This window comes from Panthera onca, chromosome C2 (genome assembly GCF_046562875.1).
Source record: "Panthera onca isolate mPanOnc1 chromosome C2, mPanOnc1 haplotype 2, whole genome shotgun sequence".
Classification (NCBI taxonomy): domain Eukaryota; kingdom Metazoa; phylum Chordata; class Mammalia; order Carnivora; family Felidae; genus Panthera; species Panthera onca.
In genome coordinates, this window is record NC_138347.1 from 60,607,393 (window position 1) to 60,620,051 (window position 12,659).

General features: G+C 42.2%; 1 protein-coding gene across 50 annotated transcripts in view; it reads right to left on the reverse strand.

The window, feature by feature from the left end:
- Window positions 1–12,659, reverse strand: part of ZBTB20 (zinc finger and BTB domain containing 20) — a 785,665-nt gene that overhangs the window by 23,474 nt on the left and 749,532 nt on the right. For all 50 annotated transcript variants that reach the window (XM_078453036.2, XM_060640810.3, XM_060640799.3 and 47 more), the window contains one exon: window positions 11,050–12,654. In XM_078453036.2, coding sequence (XP_078309162.1) covers window positions 11,050–12,634 — 1,585 coding nt within the window. In that variant the 5' untranslated portion in view covers window positions 12,635–12,654. The remainder of the gene's footprint in view (window positions 1–11,049; window positions 12,655–12,659) is intronic.

Genomic DNA, 12,659 nt, shown 5'->3' on the forward strand with positions numbered 1-12,659 from the left:
AGAGACAGCGAGCAGGACGCAGCGAGACACAGCAAGGGAGAGAGAATGAGAGACGGAAGAACAAGACAACAGAAAACAAAAACAAAACAATTAAAAAACAAATCTGACTGGTTCACACTGCCCTGGAAAGATCCAGGCCTTCCTGGCCTGTCATGTTCTGAGAGACCTTGCTTTAAGGTGATGCCAGGACCACCTAGTTTTCCACGTCCCCAGGCCAGAAAATGGCTCTCTTGGAAAGCTACAAGATAGTCCCCCCACTAAAGCCTTCCAAAGGACATTCTGTGATGAAAAGGGATGGCGACTTTTAGGGGGTTGTTTTCAGCATCATCATGAGGAGATTTAACTGTGTGTTTCCCATTAATTTTATCAAACACACGCAAGAAATAAGAGAGAGGAAAGATCTTTGAAGACGTAGAGTTCTCTAGAATCTTTAGAAACCGAGGACAGTGGTTATATAGCTTGGCTCTTCGGGGGACAGTCTCCGTTTCCAGTATTCTGTCTAGTGAATGCACCTGTGCCCTGACAGGTCTGGAAAATATTGGCCAAGTCATTATTGCTCCAAAATATAGGCGCAAGTTGTTCTGAAAAGCTACACTTTAAATTTGATTTATCTTACACAGAAATCTCCCTGAAATGTAACGTTAGAGTTAACTGGCTATTCCATCTTGACTGCGCTGAGCTGCAGACTGGCTTTGTCTGGTACGGAGGTTGAGTAGGTGGTGGACAGCACAACAGAGTCAAATGGTCCTGTTCAAATCCGGGCACCAACGCTCGGCACGGCTCTCGGACGAATCTCCAAATGCCTCTGAGGTATACAGTCCTACTTACCTCACTGTGCTAGTGTTGACATAAATACATATGAAATCACTTTGCGGACCACCAAGGGTGGTATGGGAATACTCTCATGGTATTCTTATTGCAAGACTATCCTTTCCCCCGACCCCCAATTAAATGGTTCCATACGCATTTTTGAACTCTGGGGTCAATTTAAAAAATAGTTTTCTCTTTCTTTGTTCTCAGCCTGTTGGCGGAAACCCTTCTTTCTCCTGTTTACTGCTTTGGTTTGCTGTTGGCTTAGAAACCGAATGTTCAAGCCTGTTAAAAAGATTAAGGTAAGCAAAAATACTGTTACTAAATGTAATACTACTACTACTAAATGTAGTAACATCCACGGACCTGTGACATCTCTTTGGATGAACAGACCCTTGTTTTTGTTGGTGCTGTTTGTTCTCAGCTCTGCTCTTGACAGGTGAGATGAAATGCATTAGGGTGTTTCCGTCTGCCCCACCTCATTACTGATTGCCTAATGGAGGCACCCACCTCGGAGAAAAAAGTCCTTCTATGTACTCTTCCATAACCCAGCCCAAGGCCCCAAGCCTTTGAAACTCTCTAGTGTAACTGTTCAATATCTGGATTATGTATCGGGGTAGAAAATCTATTTCTTAAAATTGAGTTAACTTCCAATTAAAATATGTGCCTTGACTGTGTTTCCGTTTTCCCCATTATGAAACAGAAGAGGTTTGAGGTGTCATAGTAATAATGGCAATGAAAACAATCACCATGTATTCAGTGCTTAATATGTGTCAGGCTCAGTGTTAGTGCTTTATGTTCATGATCTGTTTTACAAAACTTGATCTCATCAGAAGCCTTTTCTCATTGTGTTTGTAAGTGTAAAAGGATATGTTTTGAAGCACAGGACAGTGAGGAATGGCTGTTTCATTGGAATCACTCTACCAATTTCTTAACAATGTCATTGGTCTTTGAACCCTTTTTTCCTTAAGTTATTCACAAATGTTTTGGCCTAGCTCCCTCTCCTCTCGACTCTTCTCTGATTTCTTTCCCTACATTCTCACTGATGGGACAGGATAGGTCCATAGGATCATAGGGTTAGAAGAGAAGAAGTTCACTTCTGGACAAATGGGGGACTTTAGGGAAGCCTCATTCCTAAAAGAAGACTTCAGTCTGTGCATGGTGTTTATGTAGGTACATTCTTTTGAAATGAGAGATTCCCAAAGAGAGACAGCCGTGTGTGTTATTTTTAGTTGGAACATTTCTGTCAGCTGTAAACATGCTTGAACTCAAGCTGGTCTTTGCCATCCTTGTGCTTTGAGTATGTACACTTTCTAGAGGCTACGATAGGCTGGCCAACCATCTTTTAAAACATATCCACCTATCACCTTTAATGGGAAGCTTGCTTTCTTAAGTTCCAGATGGTATTGTGGCTACTGAAACTTTATGTTTAAAATGCTCCTGCTATTTGAAACTTTCACCTTCTTACAGTGTGTTTTTCCTCTAGGCAAGGTCACTCATGAAGGCTTTTTGCTTTCACAACCTTCTAATCTGACTATAAATTGATTCTTCACAGTTGTTATCTTTCCCTCCATAGCATACATCTGTATGTTGTTTGTATGCATGTAGTGTTGGTTCAGCTGTTAATTATCTGTGTGACCCTGGGCTTTCTAAATCTCCCTGGGTTCGTTTCCCCTTCTGAAAGCAAGGAGCTGGACCAAGCACTTGCCATGGCCCTTTGCAGATTTAGTGGCCTTCTGCCCACCCTGACCCACAACCCCTGAGGACTCTAGTCCAGGCCTTGTCAGCACATGACCTGAGGGCAACCTGCTTCAATCACTCACTGCATTAGCAGTCCCACATTTTAAATAGGACAAAGTATTCTGTTCCCTTCCCAGCCACAGAAAATGGTATGATAGTTAATGAGGAAAAATGTTTGTAAAGCACTTGGGAGCTCCTTAAAGGAAAGCGCTCTCTATAATTATTAAGGTGCTGTGTTGGTAGAGCATAGGTATTTCAAGAACTGTTGTACTAAATTGGGCATATTTTCAGATTAATCAGGTGTCCAGAACTTTCATTTATATATGTGTGAATTTGAGACACTATCACTCAGTAGAAATGTTAATATTTTTCTTTCTTGTTATTTTTCTGTCTGTTGCATATAGGGACCCCGAAAGGGCTTTCAACATTATACATGAAATGGATGTGGTCTGCTAATTGTTGCTTTCAGTGTGGAGAAAATGGCTCTTCAGGACTGAGACTATAGTCAGGAATGGCAAGCCCAATCATTGTGTTAGAAAGAGACACAACATCCAAAGCAGACACTAGAATTATAACATAAGGGAGAAGCTCATATAAGCCCCTTCACTTTAAAATGTTCCATTTTGGGCTATACCGATGTGGGAGTCAGATATGAATTCCATTTCCTTGGCTGAGTGACTTGGGTATGTTACTTAACCTCTATAAGCCTCAGTTTCCTTATCTGTAACTTGAGAGTAATACAATAAGACCTGTCTTCTGAAGGTATTTTGAAAACTAAAGAGATAAAGCACTTAGCACAGAGTATGTGATCATTTTAAGAAAAAAAAAAAAGTCAACTGTTCTTTTTAGTAGAAAGAAACTGATGATAAATGAAACCAACTGAGAAATAGTTTGCATTGCATGGGGAAGCCAACTCAGGATAAGAAAAATTTTTTTTCTGATAATCAATAAAGCAAGTGATTATACTGCAGCTATGTAATTCAGAGTTAAGGGTATAGTCCGCTCTCAGTTACATATGCTAATGACAGAAGCAGTATCATGAATAAAATGTCAGCAGACAGCGCTGACAGAGGGTTTCTGAGCAAGCGACAGCTGAGTTCTGGAGGCCAAGAAACTACATGCAAGTGGAGAAACCAAAGGGGCGGCAGTGTCCTTTACAATTCCAACAGTGTGGGGGGAGCGGTGAGCGTATATACTCCTCCAGTTTTTGATGTCTGTTCTCTAAAGAGTCTCTTTTAAACTCCTTCTCATGGACCAGCACCGATGCTCTACCATGAATGACAAGTGAGGGAAGAAAGAAAAAAAAAAAAAAAGAAAAGAAAGGAAGAGAGATACTGTTAGGTTAGTAGATACAGAGGGTCTGCCCAAAGTTTAAGTAAAAGATATCCTACTGGGCTGAGACACCCCAATTCTGAATAGTGACTTCTGTACTGGGGGCTCAGCAAGAACCCATTTATTCTGCTGATTCTTTCTCACTCTAACCAGGCTTCTCCAGGCTTGCAGAAAGCACAGTGAATGCTATTACCGGGATGTTTTCAGAGGCACTGTTCCCACCTGTCTCTACCATACTCTTGGCATCTCCATCATCTACTTTAACACGACACCCTCTTTTTTAGGTGAGTATGGTGAGGGGTCAGAAAACCAAAACTGGGAGCTTGGCGAGAGGGTAGGTAGCAGGGAAGGAAAAGGAGAGTAGGGGTCAGGGAAAGTGGTCACTTGCAAGGAAGGAGTCCTGGAATACAGAACATCAAGGTCAGAACAGAAAGTGGGAAAGGTTCAGTGGCAAGAATGGAAGGGTGCTCAGACAGAGTCACAAAGAGCTTTCATTGGCTGGAAAGTCTGCTCTCCACCAGAGAAGTCTAGCTGAAGGAAGGCCTACACACCTGAGATATGGTTGGTGTCCTTTGTCTCCACTTCTGAGGGTGCGATCCTGGTACCAGCTTGGACTGTGAGGCTGACTGGGGGGGGACTGTTTACTGGGGACACATTGCATTCAGAGAACATCTGTGGCTTCAGTGACAGGTAACATATTTTGGTGTTGGCAGAATTTTGAAGATCTCAGGGAACTTCATCCATGTTATTTAACTTTTCCTACAACTTTATGAGCAGGTAGATACTAACATCCCCAGAAAATGGTATTTCCATTAGAGAGGTAATGTCCTGAGGGTCACCCAACAAGTCAGTAACAGATGAGAGGATGATTTCAGCCTAGCCAGATTATCACTGCCTCCTCCTGTTAACGATTTCCTGCCCTCTGGATTATGCTGCAAAATGTATATTACTGTAACATATATCTTCTTTTTTTAATAAGTTTATTTATTTTGAGAGAGAGAGAGAATGAGTGGGGGAGAGGCAGAGAGAGAGAAAGAGAGAATCCTAAGCATGCTCCATACTGTCAGCACGTAGCTGGATTTGGGGCTTGAACTCACGAACCATGAGATCATGACCTGAGCCCAAATCGAGTTGAATACTTAACCAACTGAGCCACCCAGGCACCCCTAACATATGTTCTTAAATGGCTTTGGTAATTTTATGGTGTTTGTGGTTAAGTGCTTTCACAGAAATTATGCTATTTGATTCTTAGAGCAACCATGTAAAGCAAGTATTATTAAGATCCATATATTTTGTGGCAAAAAAACCTAAGGCTCAGATTGATGGCAGAACTTCTATAAGGTGAAGTTTACCACTCTCAGAGAGTGGTAAAACCAAGGCTTTCTTATTTCAAATCTTATACTTGTTCATTTCTTCACTGGCTTGATATAATTAATAGCCCAAATTCTGTGTGAGGATTATCACATTATTACCTTGATCTCAGCATTTTTACACTATTTCTGACATGTTATGTTACTAAATTCCTATATCCATTTACATCAAATTCTTGGCAGAAATAGCTGAGCTTCTCAAAGTAACAAACAAAATTATCATATATGCAGAGGACACTAACAGACTAAAAACGGTCACCAATAAATGGGCTGTTGATAGTATGATTCAGAAAAAGCCCAAACATCTACCATTTGTTAGTGAAGAAAACACAAGTAGAAATGCAGATACAATAAATTCTTCAGAAAATAAAAAAAGAAAAAGAAGGAAAGAAAAAGAAATTTAAGTCTTGCTAGAAAAATAATGCATTTATGTATAAGTCCCTTGAATTAAATTCTCTGGGAAAACATGCCCACATTTCTGAACATTCATTCACTTACTCACTCAAAAAGTATTTGTTAAGCTGCTACATATGCTAGCTTGTATTCATATATAGAATTTAAAGCAAAGAGTCCTAAGATTGGGTCTTAAAAGAAAGTTCCACCTGGATAGTATTGCGAGATAAAATACATGACACCCAGTGAAATCTGACTTTCAGAAAAGAAATGAATAATATTTTAGTCTAAGTATGTCACAAATACTGCATGGGACATACTTATGCTAAAAATACACTTGTTGTTTATCCAAAATTCAAATTTAACTGGACATCCTGTATTTGTGTTTGCTAAATTTGGCAAACCTATACCTGATGGTAAACAAATACTTCAAATGCCATCCTGGTCATTCAGTTCATTCACTGATCAAACATTTATTGAATGTTTATTATGTGTAAGGTATTATGCTGGGTATATTGAAGTATAAGGTATAGATAAAGATAAATATCTTTATCTATCTATCTATGTACCCACCTACCTACCTATCAACCATTTCTGGCTCACAGAGTTCACATTATAATAGGAATGTGCAGACACAACCCCATAATAATAATACAAGTCAGTATTTTAAGTGCCAGGAGGCGTACATCTGCCATGGTCCTTGTGCAGTTTGAGAGCCTTAGCTCACCTCTCATACATGAGATATTTGCCTCCGTAATATAATTTAGCCACTATAAAAATCAAGCTGTTATTTTCAACTGGTTTAGTTGTTGCAAATGCATAGGTTCTTATGAGTGGAATTTTAGGGAACAATGCTACGTAACAAAAGCAACCTGATGTCATCCTCGTCATCACCCAGCCTTCTAGGGAAATGATTCCTAGCTTAATGTGAATCAGGGCTCACTGAAACACAGATTACTGGGCTCCATCATAGTGTTTGTGATTCAGGTCTGGATGAGCCTGAGATTATGTATGCTGCTGCTATGGGGATCACACTGTGAGAACCACTGCTATTGGGTTATTTTTGCATTTTCCCTATTGCTTGACTTCCATATGCACACTGACACCAAGTCTTATCCTTCTGTGTCCTCTGTCCTTGCCTTCCTATTCTTTTGACTTTTGTTTTGTCTCTTGAGGGGAGGGGACATAGAAGAGCCCTGCTTTGCTCCATGACAGGACGGTTTGTGTTTTTGGTTTTTTTCTCTGACTCTCTTATTTTCAAATACCTCCTTAACTCTTGGTTTCCTTTCTCACAACTTTTATGAGGCTGTAGTAAAGTGAACTGGAGAAACTCTGAGGAGAAACTCTGAGGAGAAACTCTGTGGTTTGTTTGGGAGTGGATAGAATGGTTAGGTGAGGGGTTTTCTTTTACTCTTAAAAAAAAAAATCATTAAAGAATGAAAAAAAAATGCTGATGTTATGAAGGAAGTTCAGGGGAAATCCAAGGAGCACCACATTGCTTCAGCATTTGAATTCCATAGAGGATGGAAACCTGTTAAGAGCTTATTATTCAGAGATGTGAGACAGAGCAAAGAATCTCAGTGTCTCTTGGGTGGAGGGGGCTAAGATAATAATGATGATGGGTTTTTTTTTTTTTAAACATTAGCTAGTACTTTACCTTCTATGACAAGCTCTTAAATGTAGCATACCTTTACAGCTACTCAAAAGACAAAAAAATTATTATTTCCATTATAAACTCAAAGAATCTGAGGGTTATAAAATTAAGTGACTTGCTTATGGCCACACAGACAATTAAAGGAACCCAAACTGAACCCAAATAATATAATTCTAGTATAACTGTCTTTCACTTATGTCCCACTCTAAATTTAGTGGTTCCCTGGTTCCCTGGTTCCCTAAGGGAACCTGGTTCCCTGGTTCCCTAAGGTAGAGCTTAGCTCCAAAGTCAATACAATGGACTACTGATTTGTTTCAAACACTTCCCTTCAATGAATATGTGGATCATTAACACAGAGCCCCACAGAATTTTATTTGGAATCCCGATTTCAGAATAGATTCTCTGCAGTTGTCCAAAATAAGTACTATTTACATTAAACCTTTGAGTAACTGAAATGCAAAGCCAAGTACCCTGCATAATAGCTGTGATGCAGAGATCTCAAATATCTTTCCTTTTAATTCTATCAAGCTGCTCTTTCTCAGTAAGATTCTTTTACATTAGATTGTAGAGATTATACAAGATTATATTAGATTATACAGATTATATTAGATTATATAAGAATACTGAAACCATCCATACTTTTCCAAGTATTCCTAGTACTTTCTAGAATCTTTTTAGAGCAACATTTGGACTTTTTTGCTCTGGATTTTTATCATTTCCACTGGGCTCCTGTGAAGCTGGGAGGCCCCCTTTTTTTTTTTTTTTATGTTTTCCCAAGAAACTGGAGAGAACTTTGTTTTGAAATGGAGGGCGCAGTGAATCCAGGTCCTGAATTACTTCCATATGTTCAGGCTGTCATGCCTTTTGAAAAATCTAGACCAATTGTTCTTTGACTTTGTTAGGTTATGGATTCGTTCCGTTAGACAAAGGTCTTGATAGACAGATGGCCCTTCCAAACTGCCACTGACAAATAATTCAGGGTGAATGGGAAGAATTTTGCTTCTTTTGAATGAGGTGCTCAAGCGATATCTGTGTATTATTAATTGTTCCCAGACGTAGCCATGTCATACACACCAATACAAAACCTTCATAACTTACTGAGGACCTTCATAGTTTACTAGGTTATCTAAAGGCTAAAGGTTTGAGAATAATTTAGATTTAGATTTATGAAATGACTTTACTTGTAGGTTTTGTATCTATGATGTCTAAGTGTACAAACCCATTGCTGGTTTTCTCGTGGGCAAATCTAGTTATTTGGGTTAACCACAGAATCCTTTAGTGAATCCACTGGATAAATGTGTTTATATAGCAAAAAGACAATTTTTGATAGTGCACTGAAAATTTTATGTTCCAAGTTTAAAGTCTTATTTCAATATGTGATCTAATAGAATTTGTGAATTTTATATCTACTGGGTCTACTGGAAGGGATGCACATTGGGGGAGGGGGGGTGGTAATAGAAATGTATGGATCCAAGACAAGCAAACTAAACTTTGGCTAAGGATACACTTCCACAAATGGTCTCTTTTTCCTCCTTAATCTTTAATTTGATGATTTATGTGACAACTATTCAGGAAAAGAAAGGGAAAAAATTTTGAGAGCACTTTTGTAAGCCATAAAGTGCCACATAAATAAAAATATTACTGCTTGATCCATTTACCAAATAATGATGATACCCATACCACGTGGAAAACTACCCCTGATTGATCTCAGGTGATTAATGAATTCACATTTACCCCAGATAAACATAGTGACTTACCTACCTGATTCCTGCTAAATTCAGTAGTGAGTTACCATGTTTATTTGGAAGTGTGAAAATTGTCATCTTTAAGAACAACTGATTCACATAAAGGCACATGCATAGATTTACATAATGTCTTGCCTTAAGCTGACGGTTAAGAAGGCAAAGTTCATTGTAAGTAACGTTCGGTTTTAGTTGTTCACTTCCATGTTGGGTACCTTATCTCAGTGTTTGTTTTCCTTCCCTTCTATTTCCTAACTTAAGTTTATGTGCCTTATGTCCTATCCCCTAGATGCCTGCTAGCTTATCTGAGAAACAAAGTTGCTTTGAGGAACTAATTTATTTTCATGTATTATAATTCTAGTATATAATTTTTTCTGGCAACGTTTTTGGTTTTTAACAGGGTGTTCTGGAACCAGAGGTATACCAGAAGAGTGACTCTTGTGATAAGAATTTCAAATATGGTGATCACCATTGGGGTAGGCATTTTCAGGTACAAGAGAATCTATGTGACATCATATCACATATGTGGTCACTTAATATGGAGGAGCATCTGTGGAATTCTCACTTCTGTGTCTGTTCTGTTACAGAGCTGGAAAAGGGCAGCTGGGCTGGGCAAAGCGCTGGGAGGGCAGGAGATCTTAGCTCTAGAATCACAGAATCCAGGGATGAAACACCATCTCACCCAATTACTCACCTAATGATTGGGTCCCCCCTACAACATCCCTTTGAAATGATCATCCATTCTCTCCTTGAACACCTCTAATTATAGAAACTCAGTCCCTTTGGGGGCTGCCTATCCCATCTTAGAGAAGCTCAGACCATTAACAACCCTTTTCTTTTATTTAGTTGAAAGAATCTCCTTTATAACTTCCAATCATTGGTCCAGTTCTACCTTTTGGAGCCAAACAGAATAAGCTTAATGTCTCTTTCCTCCCAACCATTTAAATAAAGCTAGCAATACTAATGTTAGCTCCCATTTATAGAGTGCTGATTATGGGCCGGGAATTGTTTTAAGAGCTTCATGTATTAATTCATTTAATCCTGAAAATAACACTATAAGAAAGATGTATTACTATTATTCTGTTTATATAGACAAGGAAACAAGTATAGAAAGATTAAGCAACTTTCCCAAAGTGACAACGTTTAGTAGTGCCTAAGTCTAATTTCAAACCCAGGCAATGTGGGTCCAGAGTTCCAGCTTAACTACTACATTATGCTGCCCTTGAAGCTCAGATACTTGGATGTGGCTTCTATGATGCCCTGAGTCTTTCCTGCAGGTTGAACAGCCCTAGGACCTTCAACTATGATATGCCATGGCTTTGCCTTCCTTCGTCATCCTAATTATACTCCTCTGAATGGGCCCATCAGTTTATTGTCCTTTTAAAAGGTAGTGCCCAGACTAATCTGTGGTCTCTAGGTGTTGAAAATAGAAAATAAGCAGTAGAAAATAGAGTGAGTCTATCACTTCTCTTCATTTCAGGGACCACAAATGCAGCATAAGCTTGCATCAGCCTTGTGGTCTCTTCAAGCTGATGATTCATACAGAACTTACTACAGACTAAATCTTTCATTCCTATTCTGCGTATATGACTTTAGTCATATATGACTTTAGCCTATGACCACCGCACTGCTGTAGAAGGAGTGTTCACAGTAAAATGAAGTGACTAGAGTATATAATTTCCAAGGACTTTTCCAGTTCTAAACACCTAGGATCAAACAATGTATTTCCAATTCCGATGCATTTAAAGGATATTGTGCCTGCAAATTCTTCATCAGACTTTTTTCCCATTTGCCCTTCTACATAAAGGGTTTCTGTGATTTTGTATTTTGGTGGCACGATGCTTCATTCCTATGACGGGGGCACCCTTGGGGCTTCTAGAAGATGGGTCCTTCTAATCTGAAAGATGACTCCAAGACTTGCCTTCCACTGCTGTCCTGCCCCTCCCTTCCTACAGCCCCCCTGACACCCACAGCCCACTTCCAGGTCTCCAGGAGAGCCTACACTCACCTGTGTGTACGAACATGTGCTTGACGTAGTTCTGTTTGGCGGTGAAAGTCTTGTTGCAGAGAGTGCACTCATAAGGCTTTTTTTCGCCCTGCCCACTGGCTGTGCTGTGGCCTGCGGATGGGGCCAGGGGCTGTGGCGCTGGCAGCTGTGCAGTAAAGGTCGACAGGCCGGGCTGGGACACTGTCACAAACTGGGTCTGCTGGCCTGCCAGGGGCTGTGGCAGGCTGAAGAGGAAAGGCTTGGGGCCACTGCCCGCGGGCTGGGTAGTGAAGAGGGCCGGCAGGTAGGTGTTGCCGGCTGTGCCAATGACCTGTGTGTTGCTGGTCAAGGTCAGAGGCATCCTCAAGTTGCTGGTGAGGGTTTCTGTCTGGCGTAAGTAGAGCTGGGTACTTGGCAATGGCTGCCCAATGGATGTGTTGACCGAAGGCTGCTGCAGGACGCTCTTGTCGGAGCTGTTGCTGACAGTGATGACCGTGTTGTCCATCTCTACCTCGTTGCTTCTCTCCGGGGAGGAGGCACCTGTTTCTAGCTGGTGCGGCTGCGGGCCGCCCTCGGCAGGAGCTTCCGTGGCCTGTTCGGCTTGGGCAGGTTCAGCCTGGCCATCCCGCGCTGCCCCTGGCCCGAACTGCTGCTCCACAGAGTCAGGCTCGGTGCCTATGGAGGAACTGACGCCCGAGTCGAAGCTCTCGCCCTTGGGCTCACTCTCGGTGCCTTCCGCCTGGTCGGTGTCTTCCGTGCACTCCTCGGATTCGTTGCGCTCCAGGATCTGCACCCTTTGCTGCCCATAGTAGTCGTAATCGTCCTCCATCTCCTGTTTAATGTGGATGTTGCCCACCAGGGTCTGGATGCGCACCGGCCGGGGCTGCTTGCGGCAGTGCGTGGTCTCGGGGGTGGTGGACAGGTAGCGCTCCATCTGCTGCGAGCGCTCATGGATGCGCGTGATCCAGCTGGGGTCTTCCATGTGGTGGTCACGGGGCAGGCCGAGTGCAGTCTCGTGGTGGCTGACCACCGCACCGCTGTAGAAGGAGCGCTCACCGCTGCCGTTCTGCATGGAGCATGCGTAGAGTGCCGAGTAGATCCTGTCCACGCTGTGCTGCGGGTGGCTCTGCAGGTAGCCCGACTCAGTGTCGCTGCTCTGGCCCGATGTGCCTGACTCGGGAGTGCCCCGTGGCGTGTCCTGGCCGGAGTCCTGGATCCCCGGAAACACATCGCCCACGTTCTGCGACACGATGCGCGTGCACTCATCGATGACTGTTTTGATCTGCAGGATGCTGGCGGCCGTGAGGATCTGTAGGGCTTCCGACTGCGAGACGCGCAGCACGCCGCTGTACATGAAGTCAATGAGCTTTTGCACCGACTGCACCGACACCACGGATGGGATCTCGATGTCGCTGTAGCCCAACAGCAGCTTGTCCTGGAAGAAGGGACTGCCGGCTGCCAGCACGCAGCGGTGTGCGCGCAGCATGCTCCCGTGGATGCGCACCGTCACGTCACAGAAGTGGCCACGGTTGCGCTGCTCGTTGAGGGTCTCGAGCACGGAATTGCTGAAGTTGTGAAGGTTGATGCTGTGAATGCGCTCGGTCATCCCCTTGCAACTGATGTCACCTGCA